This window comes from Megalobrama amblycephala, linkage group LG9 (assembly GCF_018812025.1).
Source record: "Megalobrama amblycephala isolate DHTTF-2021 linkage group LG9, ASM1881202v1, whole genome shotgun sequence".
In the NCBI taxonomy this organism is placed as follows: Eukaryota; Metazoa; Chordata; class Actinopteri; order Cypriniformes; family Xenocyprididae; genus Megalobrama; species Megalobrama amblycephala.
Window position 1 is genome coordinate 29,329,710 of NC_063052.1, and position 18,479 is coordinate 29,348,188.

Consider the following 18,479-nt stretch of genomic DNA (forward strand, 5'->3'; position numbering starts at 1 on the left):
TGAAAAACACGAGAATCTTTAATAGCCATTTGATAGAAAGCACACGATGCAGCGTTAAACAACAATACTTATCATTTAGACCGAACACACTCAAATTACGTCCAACTACCTCCGTTAAATCTATTTTAGGTGATGACAGGATTATGCTTGAAGCATTGAAGTGATTGAAGGGTATGTGGGCGTGGCTAATCCTCCCGCGTCAACGTGCGCTGGTCCAATCAGAATGTCTCTTGTAGGTTCTGCATCCGCTACCGTACATGCACACGATAGTCTGGATATTGTTTGTTTCCATGTGTTTTTAGTTCTTTTATTGCGCACTTTTTAGTTCTTCATGTAGTTTTGGAGGTTGTAGGATATCCATAAGACTCGTCCTTGCAGCAGTGGCAGACTTTGTGCATTGCCGACATATAAACAAGCGGAATGGTTTACACCATATAACGTTATCCAGTGGCTGCGCGGTTTTTGATATGCGAGTGTCCTCAGGATTCTAACATACTACAACAGCAATTTGGAAAAACTAGAGAGTATGTATGGCACCTTATGCAATTATCTCGCTTTATGTAATTGATATATTGCCCTAGCAAAGAGTAGCAACATTTGGTTTTATTAGGCCTGAGATTTGCTGAATGGAAAGGGAAGAACGTTATTGAAGTGTGTGTTATATATCCTCTATAGTTCTTGATCTATCAATTATGCTTTTTGAGCTGTCAATGTACATGTACATCCTCTGATTCTCACTATATGCCTGTCCAAGAGTTTCTGATGACTCCCAGAGGCCTTTTATTATGTACAAATATTGTACAAATGCTTCAACAACAAAAAGGAGAAAAGAGCTTCATCGCTTTATTGCCAAGTGTATCAAAAGCACAATACAACATGCACTGTTAAGCATTGTTAGCACAAAATGTTTGACCTTTTTCATTATATTGCTCCAACAGTAAAGCCATGAGTAGCGGAAAAGATGATAACCTCCTGAGGATGACAAAGGATGACCTGCAGCGCTGGATCCAGGCAGAGGTGGAGCGAAACCCTCATCTGGTGGAGAGACGTGAGCAGCTGGCACAGGTGGAGGAGTGGGTGAAGCAGAGGGAGAAAGAATCAACCTACACCCGCCTTCTGTACAGCAATGCCTGCGAGTAAGTTGTTGTGTTTTTCAGTGACTAATGACAATATCTCAAAGTCAGGGTGACACTTTGACTGTGTTTGTATCAGATCAGTCTTTGAGTGCGAGTCGGTGATGAAGGGTCTTTATGGAATGCTGGGATTGGACTACCGAGACGAGGACTCGGAAGAGGAAGGAGGAGGAGGAGGACCACAGGACGTCATTCATATCACAGATGATAATGAGGAGAATAGACAGGAAAATAGTGTCTGTAATGGAGATGATGATGATGATGATATTGTTGTCATTGATCTGGGAGGTAAGAGACAAACATTTTAATGGAAAGTGCTATTATTTTAAATTATGGCATTGTAATTAAAAATATGATTCCATTTTGGGCTTATGACTTTGGTTTTCCTCTTGCAGCCACCAAAGAAACCTTGGAACCAATGGTGAGGATGTTTACTGAAAAAATGTCTTTTCTTTTTTTCTGTTCATTTTGTTATTAAGTTGGCTTGAAAAAGTCAACATATTGTTATGCTATTTTTTTCTGAGACTAAAATTTTAGACTCTAACTCCTCCTAGAGCTTTAACTCTACAAACTCCAAACTCGGGTCAGACCTTCTCGAGTTGCTCGGACTTACGGTTTTCCTAAAAATGACTGTTAAAGCTCGGAAAAATCCCATTGACTTTCATTGACGGAATGTTCAAATGAGCCAAGACTTTCAAATTCCAACTGTCAAAATTCAAATTTAAACTACGGAAGCCTATTAGACTCAAAAACTCAATTAGACTCAAATGTCATTAAGTTGGCTTGAAAAAGCCAACTTACTGTAATGCTATTTAAACTTATTATTATTCTTCTGAGACCAACTCTAACTCCTCCTAGAGCTTTAACTCTATAAACTCCGAACTCGGGTCAGACCTTCAGACTGTTGTTAACTTAGTTGCTATATCTTTTCTAACTGATCCGACTTACGGTTTTCCTAAAAACGCTGAAACTTGGAAAAATCCTATTGACTTTCATTGAACTTGGCTGATCTGAACATTCCAACTGTCAAAATTCAAATTCAAACACACAGACTCAATTAAACTGCCATTCCTATATCTATCTATCTATCTATCTATCTATCTATCTATCTATCTATCTATCTATCTATCTATCTATCTATCAAACTAAATCTATCTATCAAACTAAATCTATCTATCAAACTAAATCTATTTATCTGTTTATCTATCTATCTATATCTAACTAAATTGTTCTATCTATCTATCTATCTATCTATCTATCTATCTATCTATCTATCTCATAGCAACCATCCAGAACAACTTAGCAACCACATAGCAACTAAACCATCATGGCAACCACCTAGCAACCACATAAATCACCCTGGCAACATCCTAGCAACCACCTCGATTTCCCTAGCAACCGCATAGCAACACCATAGCAACCACCCCGAGTACCCTAGCAACCGCATAGCAGCACCTTAGCAACCACCTCAAGTACCTTAGCAACCACATAGCAACACCTATCTATCTATCTATCTATCTATCTATCTATCTATCTATCTATCTATCTATCTATCTATCTATCTATCTATCTATCTAGCAAAACTACTAAAATAAAAGTTAAACTTTCAAACTGAAAACTCTCAAACTTTAAACTTTTAAAACTGCTTCAAAACTTTCTGGACCAGCTTTTTCAAGCCAACTTAAAGTTTGTCTCGACAAACTTTTTAATCTAGTTTTCATTGTTTTCATTCATTTTTCTTTGATTATTCCTCTGTTTATGAGTTATTTTTCTTTCTTTCAGCTTGAAAAGGTGACTATGGCCATTCAGAAGTCATCCAGACTTGTTCAGGACTTAGTCCAGATGGTGAACAAAAGTTCCTCCATAAGCACTGGATCACCATCATCCGACATCAGCAACAGACCTTCATCGACCTCGACCCCTGAGACCAGCCGTTCTGAATCTGTCACGCCAAAATTGGAAATGATGAACAACTCGATTGCAATAGTTAAGACCGAATCTTTGTTGAAAGTACCTGAAATGTCCTCATTTCTCAGCAGTTCGGAACAATGCAAATCTTTTGCCAGTCATAATTCAGATTTTAGACCAGCGATTAAGACTGAACCTCAACTGACAGCATTAACCCCTTGGGAAATGAGCATTTCAAAACAATACGACACCACTGCTAGTCATAACCGTACATCCATACGATTAATTAAGACGGAGCCTCAAACGACAGAATTAATGCCTTGGGAAAAGAACATTTCAAAACATGAAACTGCTGCTCATCAAATTAAAACTGAACCTCAGTTGACAGCAGTGACTTCTTCAGAAATGTCTTTGATTCCAAGCAAACAACTAGAAACTATTGACAGGGCTAATTCTGGATCCATTGCAACAGTAAAATCTGAGCCTCACTTGTCAGCAATAAAGCCAGAAATGTCTTCGCCTCCAAGTAATTCAAAACTTTTTGAAATGGTTTCCAGTCATAAGTTAGCATCCATTGCAGAAATTAAGACTGAACCTCAGATGAAAGCAGTGACTCCTGAGATTGATTTGCTTGAAAGCGATTCTGAACCGTCAGACAGGCTGAATTCAGAATTCAAACTTAAATTATCGAAGACTTCTAAAATCCATTCAGAACAATTGAAAACTAGTGAGGGTCATAATTCAGAGACTGATAATAATGAGACTGATCCTCATGTGACATCAGAGACCCCTTCAGAAATGTCTTCAACTATTGCCAGTGCCGATACAGCGTGCTTAGAAACAAAACAGGCTGAGCCCGAGTCAACCACAACGACTTCTGAAGTATCTTTGTCACAGAGCGTTTCTGAAGAACCTGAAAATATTGCCAGTGACGATACATTAACTGAAACAAACCAGCCTGAGCCTGAGGTAACCACAGTGACTTCTCCTGATGTGTCACCCTTGCCAAGCGATTCTGAAGAACCTGAAAATACTGCCAGTTGTGATTCGGAATTTATTGACAAGACAGAAAAGCCAACAACAAGGAGCAAATCTGCTAAACCTTCTGTGTCCACAACAAGTCCAACAGCCAGGCTGAGATCTTCAAAAAACTCTACGTCTGTCACCAGCACTTCCAGCCCCGAAAAAGAAACAAAAAAGGCGGCATCACCTGAAGAGAGTATTGATGAACCCTCTGACACAGAGGACCAGCCTGCTAGTCCTATACCCAGTGATGAACCCCCTGAATCACCTTCTAAACCACCTCCAAACCAGACTCCAACTACCGATGAGACCACCCACAATGATGATTCTGCTGAACCTTCTAAAGATAAAAAAAGTAAGCTCCATTTTTTTTTTTTATATATATGCAGTTTATACCATAGTATATTAACCTAAGCATTACATAATGTGCTACAGATGCATACAGATACATGCATTTTAGTAAAAATCTTTTTACAAAATTTGTGTTCAACATTAATAATGAAATATTTCTTCATCACAGGAATCTTTGTATGTATTAAAACAGATAATAATATTTGACTTTTATTATTTTTTTTACTGTAATTTTGATCAAATAAATGCAGCCTTGGCAAGAACTTTAAAAAAAATCTGTGTTGAATGTCCAGTAAAAAATAAAAATAAGTGTGTTTAACAATTTTTGTCATCCATCCATCCAGTAACAGTATTTGTCCTCTGTCTCTGATCTTCTTAGGATCCAAGTCTTCATCCAAGTCTTCTAAGTCTTCTCAAGCACATAAAGAGATGATACTCAAGGTCAGCACGGGAGTTTTGGGGAAAAGGAAACCCAACGTGTGGTGTCGAGGAACAGTAGAAGAAGTCCAAACGACTGGTAAAAATGATCTATTCTGTATATTACAAAAAAAAAGTAGAAGGAAGGGTTGTTTTTGTACTAAGGAGACATTTCTTTTTATTCATATTGAGTTGGTTATTAAATGGTATAATCTGACCTGTCCCATTTTTTTTCCTTTTAGAGAAGGGCCACAAATATAAGGTGGAATTTAAGAAGGGTAAACAGATTCTGCTACCTGCTCATCACGTGGCCCCTGCAAAGCCTCCTGTGCTTAAGGATTTGTTTGTTGGTTGTCGTGTTGTGGCCAGCTACAAAGATGATAAAGGAAAGATCTTGTATAATGCTGCCGTGCTGGTTGAGCTTCCTGAGCGCAAGAATCGCATGAGGTGAATTTATAAAGGGATAGTTCACTCAAATATTTTTGTCCTCATTTACTCACCCTCATGTCATTCATACTAATCTATTTATTTGTTTATGGAATACAAAAGGAAATAATTATTTAGCCTGAAAAGTTTCAAAGTAGCTTCCTAGTGGTGAAATCAAATATCCATATGCTCATAACTTTTGATGTGGTTGACTTATTTTCATGGGAGTCATCTCCTTAGATTTCTGAATCCTTGCCGACTCCAACGATATCATAATATGCTAGGTTTCACATTATGGTTTGTGCTGCATAGCGATTTATTCGCGAATATCTTCGAAACCGTTAGTCCGAACGAGATGAAACCACTGTAGGAAATTCAGAAACAGGTCGTTGGTTATACGTTAAAGCCCAAATGCCAAAATTTCGTGCATGGGTCATTTTTTATGTACTCGTACATGTCTATAACTCATAAACAAAATGAGATATTTGAAATTTATTTATGGGTACACTCTGAAGACACATTAAAAAAGTGGTAAGATTGCACCTGTTGGTTGCGCTATAACTGAACAAAATATTAAGTTGCCACTAACTACAATAAAGTATATAAAATAAAATGCTATATTTTACTGATGATTTTACTTTTTGCTTGCTTCTTTGTGCTTGGTTCCTTATTGGCTGCTTGCAACTATATTTTTTATATTATGTCTTGTAGATGCACTGCACTATACATTAAATTTTTTTTTTCTCAAAAACATTTTCTCTAAAGATGAAAAATTTTAATAAATGTTTCTGTCAGGTTCATGGTGTTTTATGATGATGGCAAGGCAGCGTATCTGGCACTGCCAGACATTCATGTTGTCTGCAAACAAGGTAAGAGATTTTCTTTCAAACTCCATTTCAGTCTTAGTTTAAAATACCATGAAATCGCTTGACTTCTAGAAGTGAATTTTGTTAACATTTGTTTTCTTTGCAGTGAGAAAGGTGTGGAGGGACATCGAGGATGAGGCATGTCGGTCGCAGGTGAAGGAATATCTCCGTGTCTATCCCAACCCCATTGCTGTGGTACTTCGCATAGGGCAAGACACCAGGGCAGTGCGAAATGACAAGTTTGAGTCCTGCACGGTGCTTCAGTTGGATGGCAGCCTGATCCAGATCTGCTTTAAGGTGAAATTGAGTCCATTGTGGGCTGTTAGTTTTATTCTGTGAACCTAATTCTAATCTTTTCTCTGAATCTTGCAATTTAGTTCCTTAATACAAAGGGACATGAAAGTCAGTGGGTACTTCATGAGAATGTCACAGAATATTTCATAAAATTTCTCTCAGTAGCACAGTCAACTCCCTTGACAACCTCCACTGCCAGATTTTGGGAGATTCTGATCTTGGAGATAAATTTGTTGGTGAATTTTATAGACTGTAGGGCAGTCGTGGCCTAATGGTGAAATAGTCAGACTGGTAACCCGAAGGTTACGGCTTTGATTCTCAAAACCAGCAGGAAATGACTGCGGTGCCCTTGAGCAAGGCAACCAACACCCAGTCGGTCCCCGGGCGCCACAGCAAAATGGCTGCCCACTGCTCCAGGTGTGGGTGTGTGTTCACTACTCCTAAAGTGTGTGCACTGACTTGGATGTGTTAAATGCAGAGGACAAATTCCGAGTATGGGTTACCATACTTGGCCTTGACATGTATCATTGATTTTTACACGTCACTATAATACCAAAGGCCTGCCATTTTGATTTTGATGTTGTTGTTGTTTTTTCAGAAAGACAATCAAAAAGAGTGGATTTATAAAGGCTCAGACAAGTTGGAACACATTGTAAATATTAAGAAACGTCTTTCTAAAGAGAAACCACAACAAACTGCTCTACACAAGACTCAGCAATCGCCTCAACAGAAATCGCAAGAAGCGCCTCAACAGAAATCGCAAGAAGCGCCTCAACAGAAAACTCAACAGCCTGCTAAAACAGGTAGATTTTTTGTGTTTGTGATTCATTCACTTTTCCTGTCTCTTGTATGTGCATTTCCAACTAGACATTTCGGTATATTATTCAGTAATATGGTATATTGCGATAATTAACGTGCGCAAATTGTTATCTTGGGCACTTCAAAAAAGTGACTAATTTTTGCATACATTAGAATCTGAATTTGATTTTTAGAATGCACATTAGCTTCTTTTCCAACAACCCATTAAATTTTACAGTACCGCGTGTATGGTGTATAAAAACTAGGTCCGGTTTTCGCATTGGTTTGAACAAGAACAAAAGACAGGCTAAATTAATATACAAATTCACTGTCTGCCAGTAGGTAAATCTTATGGAGAAGAATAAATACAGTGGTTACCCCTGTACACAAAGCAGTGCTGCACAGCTGTCCCACCCACATGTCTCAGAGAAGAAATTCAGAACATTTTAACTATTTTCAAACAGCCATTCATATTTTTGTATTCACTAATACAGTGTTTATCAAATGACATCAAATACATAAATACTTAGACTTAATATTTTATTTTCAAACATTTTTACATTTTACATTTTACATTTGGGTTAGTTCACCCAAAAATGAAATTTGTCATTAATTACTCACCCTCATGTCATTACAAACCCGCAAGACCTTAGTTCATTTTCAGAACACAAATTAGATATTTTTGGTGAAATCCGAGAGCTTTCTGATCTCTCTATAGACAGCAACGTCATAACAAATTTCAAGGGCCAGAAAGGTTGTAAAGACATTGTTAAATTCATGTGCATGTCCATGTGACTACAGTGGTTCAACCTTAATGTTATGAAGACACGAGAATACTTTTTGTGCGCAAAAACAAAACAAAAATTAGAAAGCTCTCTGATTTCATCGAAAATATCTTAATTTGTGTTCCAAAGATAAACGAAGGTCTTGTGGGTTTGGAACGACAGGAGGGTGAATAATTTGACAAATTTCATTTTTGGGTCAACTAACCCTTTAACCTGGACTAAAACATGCCAGCCCAGAATCTACATATTGCTTGAAAATGTTTCTTTTGATTCTTTGAAGTTGTTTTCTTTTGTACTTTAATCTGTTAAAAATTAGTTTATACATTTTTGTGTATTTTATTGTATTAGTATTAATCACCAATTCTGTTTCTTGTTTAGCAGGAAATGCCATGCCTCAGCACAACACAACTTCCTCCTCTACAAAAGTTGCCTCAGCAACTGTTACTTCAACGACTGTCACCTCAGCAGATGAGACTCCCGCACGCGTGACCCGACAATCCACAGTCACCAAAACACCATCTATCTCCCCTCAAAATATCATGTCGGCAGCTTTCCAGCCGAAGGTCATCCTCCAGAAGTTGTCTAAGCTCTCGCTCGTCTTACCAGCTGACGGTGTGTCGAAGGGTAAATCTGCTACAGCAGTCAGTACCTCAAGTTTAAGGTGAGTAATGGGCTTGTCCTGGTTAAAGATGGGATGGTCTGGAATACTAACCTCCTCACACTATATTCCAGAAGTGCAAAACGACCCGCCCCTGATGAGGAGGAAGAGTATGTTTCTGAGGAAGAGGAGCATGTTTCAGAGCAAGAGCAGTCCAAGTCTATATACTTGTATCATCGCTGTTGTCCAGCATGTCTGGATGGGGTAAGACCGTCTCAGGCAGACATGCATCGTGGTCAAAATCCTCTTCTTATCCCATTGCTTTTTAAGTTTCGGCGAATGACTGCTCGGAGGCGCATCGATGGAAAGGTGGGTGGTGTTTGAGGAAGTTGATCCTTTTGCCATTCAACTATATTGAATGTTCCATTCAAAAGTTTGGGTTGGTAAGATTTTTTTTTTTTTTTTTAAATGCATGAATATGAAATACTATTACAATTCAAAATAACTGTTTGGTATTTTATAATATATTTTGAAATGTAATTTATTCCTGTGACGCAAAGCTGAATTTTCAGCATCATTACTCCCGTATTCAGTGTCACATGATCCTTCAGAAATCATTCTAATATGCTGATTTGCTGCTCAAGAAATATTTCTTAGTATTATCAATGTTGAAAATAGTTGTGCTGCTTAATATTTTTTTAGAAACCATTATACTTTTTTTTTTTTTTTTTTTTCCCCAGGATTCTTTGATGAATAGAAAGTTCAAAAGAACAGTGTTTATTTGAAATAGAAATATTTTGTAATATAATAAATGTCTTTAATGTCACTTTTGATCAATTTAGTGCCTCCTTGCTTAATAAAAGTATTAATTTCTTTAAAAATCTTACTGACCCCAAACTTTCGAAAGGAGATGTTTCTCTGTATGGCAGCTACACATTATTTTTATTATCATAAATGTCTCCTTTTTGCTTTCTTTAGGTGTTTTTCCACATTTTTTATCGTTCTCCATGTGGGCGGAGCCTGTGTGACATGCAGGAAGTTCAAGAATACTTGATTGAAACACGATGTGACTTCCTCTTTCTGGAAATGTTTTGTATGGATCCATTTGTCCTTGTGAATCGTGCCCGACCCCCTTCCACATCAACTGGCCAGCCTCACCTCTACCTGCCGGACATCTCGGAGGGTAGGGAGGTGGTGCCGGTGCCCTGTGTTAATGAAGTGGACAATACACTTGCTCCTAATGTCACTTACACCAAAGACAGAAGTCCAGCCCCAGGTGTTAACATCAATACAAGCTTAGATTTCTTGATCGGCTGTGACTGCACAGATGGCTGTCGGGACAGGTATGTTCTTAGCAAATTTGCAAAATTAAAGGAATGTTTCGAGTTCAACTTCTGTCCTGGAGGGCCACTGTCCTGCAGAGTTTAACTCCAACCCTAATCAAACACCTGAAAATACAGTGTCTTTAAGATTACTAGAAAACCACAGGCAGGGGAGTTTTTTTTATCAGGGTTGGAGCTAAACTCTGCTGAAGACAGTGGCCCTCCAGACTGAAGTTGCCCATCCCTAATTTAGACACAGAAGTTTGTCTATGTATCTACCAGTCCCTAACCAGCAATCATAATTCTTGAGAAGTCATACACTAAACTAGTGTCGTCAAAAGTACCAACCGCGATACCAAGTCGGTACTGAAAGTTTAAAAATGCGACACTTCGAGTGCTACTTGAGCGGATTCGTAAACACCTCTGATTGGCAGTTGTTCACACGCTCATCAGATATGTCTATGATTGGCTACAATGATCATTGCTTCAAAAACATGTTGTAAATAGACATCAGTGATGCTTACAGAGCGCTTACACAGATACACACAGAGCATTTCAAATGGTCCCGCTTTCAAACACTTGCAAGTGCTTTCAAACGTTCCTGTGCATTGATCATTGCTACCAATCACAGACATATCTGATGAGCGTACAAACACAATTGCTAATCAGAGATGTTTACGAATCCCCTCAACAGCACTCAAAGCCTCTCATTTTTTAAATTTCATACTAACTTGGTATCACGGTTGGTACTTTTGACAACACTACACTAAACATGCCTTCACAGATAAAATGTTTTTGACCTGGATATGATGAATCAAGGATCAAAAAAGTTTGCCTTTAGGTTCCCAAGTCATAATTATTTAACTAATAAATTGCATTGAATTTTAAATTATGGATAACATTATTAAACGCATTGTATTTGTATGTGCAACAGGTCAAAGTGCGCATGCCACCAGCTGACCATTGAGGCCACGTCCTTATGCAGTGGCGGTCCAGTAGATGTTAGTGCTGGATACACACACAAGAGGTTGCCAACAAGCTTGCCAACAGGGTAAGAAACAACCTCTGTTTTTTTTGTCTGTCTGATTCTTGTTTGATTACAATGGAATTGCCTATCCAATATCAGATGAAATGCATCAGTGTTAATTTTATTGACAAAAACCTTATAATCATGGTCTGAGACAAGTCAATGCATAACTAGATACACTATCATTAAAATTTTGTGGTCAGTATTTTAAAGAGTTTGTGCAAATGTTTTTGAAAGAATTCTCTTCTGCTCACCAAGGCTGCATTTATTTGATCAAAAATACAGTAAAACAGTAGTATTGTTAAATATTATAATTTAAAATAATGGTTTTCTATTTTAATAATATATATTATAAAATGTACTTTTTCCTGTGATGCAAAGCTGAATTTACAGCATCATTACTCCAGTCTTCAGTGTCACATGATTCTTCAGAAATCATTCTAATATGCTGATTTGTTGCTCTAGAAATATTGTTTAAAATGGTTGTGCTGCTAAATATAGTTGAATGGCAAAAGGATCAACTTCCTCAAACACCACCCACCTTTCCATCGATGTGCCTCCGAGCAGTCAAGTGTAAATGTTTTACTGACCCTTTTGATCAATTTAATGCATCCATAAGGAATAAAAAGAAAATCTTACCTCAACTTTGTTCAACACTTTTATTTTAGCAATAAAAACAAAAAACTTTTTCCTTATTAGTATGGTTTAATTGGATCATCAAAGGTCACCAGCAAAGACATTGGTTAATAAAATGAGCTTAAATACATAAAATATATTAGTGTTAACATATTTAGTTATTGTAGGTTTGTGTAATATTCTGAGTTTGCAATTCACTGTGTGAAATTGCCTTAATTATTTGAAAAACTCCGATATTTTGTATTAAATTTAAAAGTAGTGTGTCAAGTAATCTGATTGTGTAACTCGATAATGTAACCCCAACACTTAATGACATTACACTTATGTTTTCAAACACCCTCGCTCATCTCTCTCTCTCTTTCCATCTCTGTAGGGTATACGAGTGTAACTCTCTCTGCCGCTGTGACCCAAGAATGTGCAGCAACAGGCTGGTTCAGCACGGTATGCAGCTGCGGCTGGAGCTCTTCATGACACAGCACAAGGGATGGGGCATCCGCTGCAGAGATGATGTGGCCAAGGGCACATTCGTGTGTGTTTTCACTGGTAAGCAATCAGGCATTTGAACCAAAAACCTTTTAGTCCAAAACAATTACTTCCTTACCACCTCCATCTATCACCTCGCAGGTAAAATAGTAAACGAAGACAAAATGAATGAAGATGACACGGTGTCCGGCAATGAGTATTTGGCCAACCTTGACTTCATTGAGGGGGTGGAGAAACTAAAAGAGGGTTATGAGAGCGAGGCGTACTGCTCAGACACAGAGGTCGAAAGCAACAAGAAGACCATAACCATGAAAACAGGGCCGTTGTGGAAAAATCCCCTCTACCAAGAAGATTCTAGCAGCGGTGAAGGTGTGTTGTGTGTGTAAATATTCAGCCTTAAAGGATTAGTCCACTTTTCAATAAAATTTTTCTGATAATTTACTCACCCTCATGTCATCCAAGATGTTCATGTCTGTCTTTCGTCAGTCGAAAAGAAGTTAAGTTTTTTTGATGAAAACATTCCAGGATTATTCTCCTTATAGTGGACTTCAATGGCCTCCAAACGGTTGAAGGTCAAAATTGGTTTCAATGCAGCTTCAAAGGGCTTTAAATGACACCAGACGAGGATTTAGGGTCTTATTTAGCGAAACGATCAGTCATACAACTGTACATGCTTTATAAACACAAAATATCGCCTTGAACGTACTTCCGGTTTCCGCATTCTTCAAAACGTGTACGCTGTATGTCCTACGCCTTTCTTATTCTACTTACGGAAAAAAACGAAACTGGTGCCGCATTCGTTCCATAAGTAGAATAGGGAAGGCGTAGGACATACAGCGTAAGCGATATTTTGTTTATAAAGCATATACAGTTGTATTTTTTTCCGAAAATGACCGATCATTTTGCTAGATAAGACCCTTATTCCTCGTCTGGTATCGTTTAAAGCCCTTTGAAGCTGCACTGAAATTGTAATTTTGACCTTCAACCGTTTGGAGACCATTGAAGTTCACTATAAGGAGAAAAATCCTGGAATGTTTTCATCAAAAACCTTAATTTCTTTTCGACAGAAGAAAGAAATACATAAACATTTTGGATGACATGGGGGTGAGTAAATTATCAGGAAAATGTTATTAGAAAGTGGACTAATCCTTTAAGACAAGTTAACATATAACCAAGCAATTGTGTGTCTTTTCAATTGAAATTTTTGCCATGTTTTTGTTTTGTTTGTTTTTTTTTTTCCCCCCACATAGAAAGAGAAGAACCTATGGAGCTGGCCACAGAACAAGAGGATATGGAAGGTAAGATTCAGTGTGATGTTTCAGTTATACTGTAATGTTGAATGTCTATAATTATTGTTTAAAAAAATCAATTTCATAGAGACATCAGTATTACTATCAGTGATACTGGCCTTCTTTCATAAAAAGATGCCATTAAATTAATATTTAAAATATACTGTCTTTAAGTTGTTTCTACATTAATTTGGAGAGTAACTGAAATTACCATGTAAAAATATTAAAGGTGCCCTAGATTCAAAAATTGAATTTACCTCGGCATAGTTAAATAACAAGAGTTCAGTACATGGAAATGACATACAGTGAGTCTCAAACTCCATTGTTTCCTCCTTTTTATATAAATCTCATTTGTTTAAAAGACCTCCGAAGAACAGGCGAATCTCAACATAACACCGACTGTTACGTAACAGTCGGGGTGTACGCCCCCAATATTTGCATATGCCAGCCCATGTTCCCAACATTATGAAAGGCATTAGACAAGGGCAGCCAGTAACGTCTGGATGTGCAGAGCTGAATCAACAGACTAGGTAAGCAAGCAAGGACAATAGTGAAAAATGGCAGATGGAGCAATAATAACTGACATGATCCATGATAACATGATATTTTTAGTGATATTTGTAAATTGTCTTTCTAAATGTTTCGTTAGCATGTTGCTAATGTACTGTTAAATGTGGTTAAAGTTACCATCGTTTCTTACTGTATTCATGGAGACAAGAGAGCCGTCGCTATTTTCATTTTTAAACACTTGCAGTCTGTATAATGCATAAACACAACTTCATTCTTTATAAATCTCTCCAACAGTGTAGCATTAGCCGTTAGCCACGGAGCACAGCCTCAAACACATTCAGAATCAAATGTAAACATCAAAATAAACACTGTACTTACGCGATTAGACATGCTGCATGACGAACACTTTGTAAAGATCCATTTTGAGGGTTATATTAGCTGTGTGAACTTTTTTTATGTTGTTTAAGGCAAGCGCGAGCTCTTGGGGCGGGGAGCACGAGAATTAAAGGGCCACACACCCTGAATCGGCTCATTTCTTATTATGCCCCAAAATAGGCAGTTAAAAAACTGAATTTAAAAAAAATCTATGGGGTATTTTGAGCTGAAACTTCACAGACACATTCAGGGGACACCTTAGACTTATATTACTTTTTTTTTTCTTTTTTTTTTAAGTTCTAGGGCACCTTTAAAAAATATTTTTAATCATGATTAATTACAGAAAAAATGTGTTTTTTTTTTTTCTCGATTGACAACACTTTATTTTATTTCAGCTTTATTTCAATATATTAGTGTATAGGTTTAGTTAACGATACTAATCCTGGTTAGATGGAGAGTAAACCGTGACTTGAATCATCCCATTTTGTATACTTTGCTGGTGATGAGGAAAGAACATATTAGTAATAACTTATGAGAGAGTGTTAAAGTTTAAGGCATACTATAGATATACATCATAAAATCTTGAGTCATAAAGTGTTGACATAGGCCCCATTGTTGCAAACTGTCTGCATGTAAGACATGACCTTAAAATTTACATATCATTTTAATTTATGCATTTGACCAACACTTTTATCCAAAGCAACTTACATTGCATTCAAGTTTTATCACATTTTATCAGTTCATGCATTCCCTTAAAATCTAACCCATGTCCTTGGCATTGCTAGCACCATGATTTACTGTATGAGCAACATGTAGCTTATAATTTTATTATTACGTCATCTCCGAAAACATTTAAATGCTCATGTAGCTGCTTTAGCTTTGTCTTTTGATATTAGACAGACTAATCCTAAATTCAATTTAGGATGTATAGTATGCAAATTGGGATGCAGCCATGGACAATAAGGTGTATAGGTTGAAATCTAGCAGCTTCCTTGGTGAGCACAAGAGGCTTCTTTCAAATCATTCATGTTGCTCTAATATGTTGCAAACTTACCTGATGTTTTTTTGGCCTGTTCTCTTTACCTATTCAGTCTGTGATGAGTCCTTAGGCGAGACAAAACTATCCCATAAGCCACATGAAGCACCTAAAGATGCTCAGAAGAAAGTGACCAAACAAATAAGAGAGGACGGTCAGTTCTTATTTCTTAACCAATAACCATTATTCATTATTTTATGCATTAATCATTTCATTGAATTACTGTAATTTGTGTCTCTAGGTCAAGAACCCTCAGGTCCAAAGCGTTGCTTTGCCATAAAGTCCTCCCAGAGAAGAGTAAAACCCCTAGAAACCATTGACGCACAAAATGAGAAAAAGAGGACAGCTCTGCATTCCAACAACACCCGCAGACTGTTTAATGACGAGGACACCTGTTACATCATTGACGCAAGACAAGAGGGCAACCTTGGCCGCTACATCAACGTAAGCTAAACCCAGCCTTTCGTGATTGTAAATGTGCCAACAATGAAACGAGTTTGTAATGAAAACTTTTGTTTTGTATAATTTTAATATTGCTTTATCGTTAATTCTGCCTCTCTCAACAGCATAGCTGCAGTCCTAATTTGTTTGTCCAGAACGTCTTTGTGGACACACATGACCTCCGGTTCCCATGGGTGGCGTTCTTTGCCAGCAAGTCAGTGCCTTGATTCATACCAGCTTGATTATCTATTAAAGAAGTGTTATATATATATTTAAAAATGAATGATCTTTGCCCAAGTTTTATTTGGGAACCCTAAATATTGATTTCATAAGTGTGTCCTAATTCCTAATTACCGTTAATTAACAATTCTTAGACATTTTTCTATTCCACTGCACTAATTTTTCATTGTTGTTCTTCATAATGCTAGACTCATGTTTTTGCAGTTAAAGGATTGGTTCACTTTCAAATTAAAATGTCCTTATAATTTTCTCAGCTTTGTCATCCAAGATGTTCATATCTTTATTTCTTCAGTCGAAAAGAAATTAAGGTTTTTGATGAAAGCATTCCAGGACTTTTCTCCATATAGTGGACTTCAGTGGAGCCTAAACGGTTGAAGGTCAAAATTACAGTTTACAGCAATCCCAGACAAGGATTTAAGGGTCTTATCTAGAGAAACCATCGCTCATTTTCTAAAAAAAATAATAAACTTTTTATACGTTTTAACCATAAACACTCATCTTGAACTAGCTCTCTTCTTCTTCTCTATTAGAATTCAGGCAGTGTAGACACTGCTGAGTGTATTACTGCCCTCCACAGGTCAAAGTTTGAACTAAATTGTCATATACAATATGCTAGTGCAAGTATATAACAATTTGGTTCAAACTTTGACCTGTGGAGGGCAGTAATACACTTAGCTGCGTCTACACCGCCAGAATTCTAATAGAGAAGAAGAAAGTGCCAGAATTTGAAGGATTAGTTCACTTAAAATGAAAATTACCCTTTAGCTTTACTCACCCTCAAGCCATCCTATGTGTATATGACTTTCTTCTTTGTGATGAACACAAGTTATATATAAGAGCTATATTAATAAATATCCTGATGTGTCCAAGCTTTATAATGGCAGTGAATGGGGACAACAAGTTTGAAGCTCAAAGTGCATGCGATGCATTTGTGTAAGACAAATATCCATGTTTAGTTATAAAATAAAATATCTATTTTCTGCCAGACTGCCTTCCATATTCAACTTACAAAAAAAATCATAAAACCGCTTTAAAAACCGGACGTTGAATATTGAAGGCAGTCTGGTAGAAGATAGATATTTACCCCCCCAGAGCCATGTGGAGTACGTTTATAATGGATGGATGCACTTTCTTGAGCTTCAAACTCTTAGCTTATTATACAGCTTGGACGTGTCAGGATAATTATTAATATAACTCGTGAGTGTGTTCATCAGAAAGAAGTCAGCCAGTCATATACACCTAAGATGGCTTGAGGGTGAGTAAATCTTGGGGTAATTTTCATTTTAAAGTGAACTAATCCTTTAAAAACATGAGACGCAGGTCAGTGGAATGAAAGATGTGCGTTTTTTTTTTTTAAAGTTGAACTTCTTTTAACTTGAGCGGCATGTTTTTAGAACGTGTGTCATGCGTGAGACGCCGCAAAAGACGCAAGGTCAAACACGTCTGTCTAGTGCATGTTTATATGGAAAAACAATTGAAAAGCAGTGCAGTGGAATGAAAAAACGCTTCCTGTGTGAATGGTTCGTCAGGGCTGGTTAACACAGAATGCCTAACAGTCAGAAACCCTTCACCTAGCATGTCTAGAGATGCATTTTTTTAAAATGTTCAACTTCTTTGTACAGTGTATTTTGTCAGTTAAAAACACGAGATACAGGACCGTGGAACAGAAAAATGCAAGGTCTAGAGAGCTTTGCAAAATGTTTACATAGAAAAACTATGGAAATGTAGCACAGTGAAATGGAAAAATGCAATCTCTGTGAACAGCCCCTGTGCTTTGTTTATATAAACTATATAAAGGTAAAGAAGTGGAATGGTATTACGCTTTCTGTGTAAAAAGCCCCTTAGCCATGTATTAATCGCCTTGTAGACAAGAATCTTAATGTGTTTGTATCCCATTTTTCCTTCCTTCTCTCTTTATCAGGCGCATCAGGGCAGGTACGGAGCTGACGTGGGACTATAACTATGAGGTGGGCAGTGTGGAGGGGAAGGTTCTGCTCTGCTGCTGTGGCTCATTGCGCTGTACAGGAAGACTGCTCTGATCTGCCCCTTTCAACAACACTAAAGCTTTCACTAAAGTGTGGGTGTTGTACACTTTCATCAGCCTATCAGAAATGTAGTTGTGGCACTGTTCTGGAAGAGCATTCTAACTATATGACCCATTGAATATGAATAGTATAATACAATATATTAAAATTTGTGTTTTGTTTGTTTTTACTGTTTTTAACCTCTACACGAAATGTGAATATTCTTGTATTCATGTGTAAATAAAATTTGCAAATATCAAAAACTACTTTTCTTGTAAGATTTGTCTATTTTTTGGTCAAATGTATTTAGCATAAGTATGCATTGGAAAACAAAGCTGGATATGAACAATACCATTAAAATAATAAGCAATTATAAAATAACTTATACTGTGTTACTCTTACCGTAGTATCAACCAAAATGACTGCATTTATTTCTACTGTAAAATCATAATTTAATCTTCAAATACAAAAAAAACCTTGTCTTTCCGTATTATATG

General features: G+C 37.2%; 1 protein-coding gene across 3 annotated transcripts; it reads left to right on the forward strand.

Moving 5' to 3' along the window:
- Positions 1–213: 213 nt before the first annotated feature.
- setdb1a (SET domain bifurcated histone lysine methyltransferase 1a) lies at positions 214–18,248 on the forward strand. Of its 3 annotated transcripts, none has more exons than XM_048202579.1 (21): positions 214–232; positions 939–1,136; positions 1,213–1,421; positions 1,529–1,554; positions 2,916–4,419; positions 4,795–4,932; positions 5,075–5,279; positions 6,054–6,127; positions 6,231–6,421; positions 7,017–7,221; positions 8,380–8,662; positions 8,734–8,968; positions 9,578–9,942; positions 10,856–10,972; positions 11,958–12,127; positions 12,209–12,436; positions 13,318–13,365; positions 15,333–15,431; positions 15,519–15,721; positions 15,844–15,932; positions 17,880–18,248. In XM_048202579.1, exons 2-21 carry the CDS (start codon positions 946–948, stop codon positions 17,995–17,997), a joined length of 4,698 nt encoding a protein of 1,565 aa, XP_048058536.1. In that variant the 5' UTR covers positions 214–232; positions 939–945; the 3' UTR covers positions 17,998–18,248. The 3 variants fall into 3 exon arrangements, with proteins under 3 accessions (XP_048058536.1, XP_048058537.1, XP_048058538.1); XM_048202580.1 differs by having other exon boundaries at positions 8,383–8,662; XM_048202581.1 differs by lacking the exon at positions 214–232 and adding an exon at positions 239–524.
- The last annotated feature ends 231 nt before the right edge of the window (positions 18,249–18,479 follow it).

Bases quoted from the DNA above. Each gene is read 5' to 3' on its own strand.
- setdb1a (XM_048202579.1), top strand. From the start codon at position 946: ATGAGTAGCGGAAAAGATGATAACCTCCTGAGGATGACAAAGGATGAC. The intron at 8,969-9,577 runs GTGGGTGGTGTT...TGCTTTCTTTAG, and splicing joins GGAGGCGCATCGATGGAAAG to GTGTTTTTCCACATTTTTTA. The intron at 15,933-17,879 runs GTCAGTGCCTTG...TCTCTTTATCAG, and splicing joins GTGGCGTTCTTTGCCAGCAA to GCGCATCAGGGCAGGTACGG.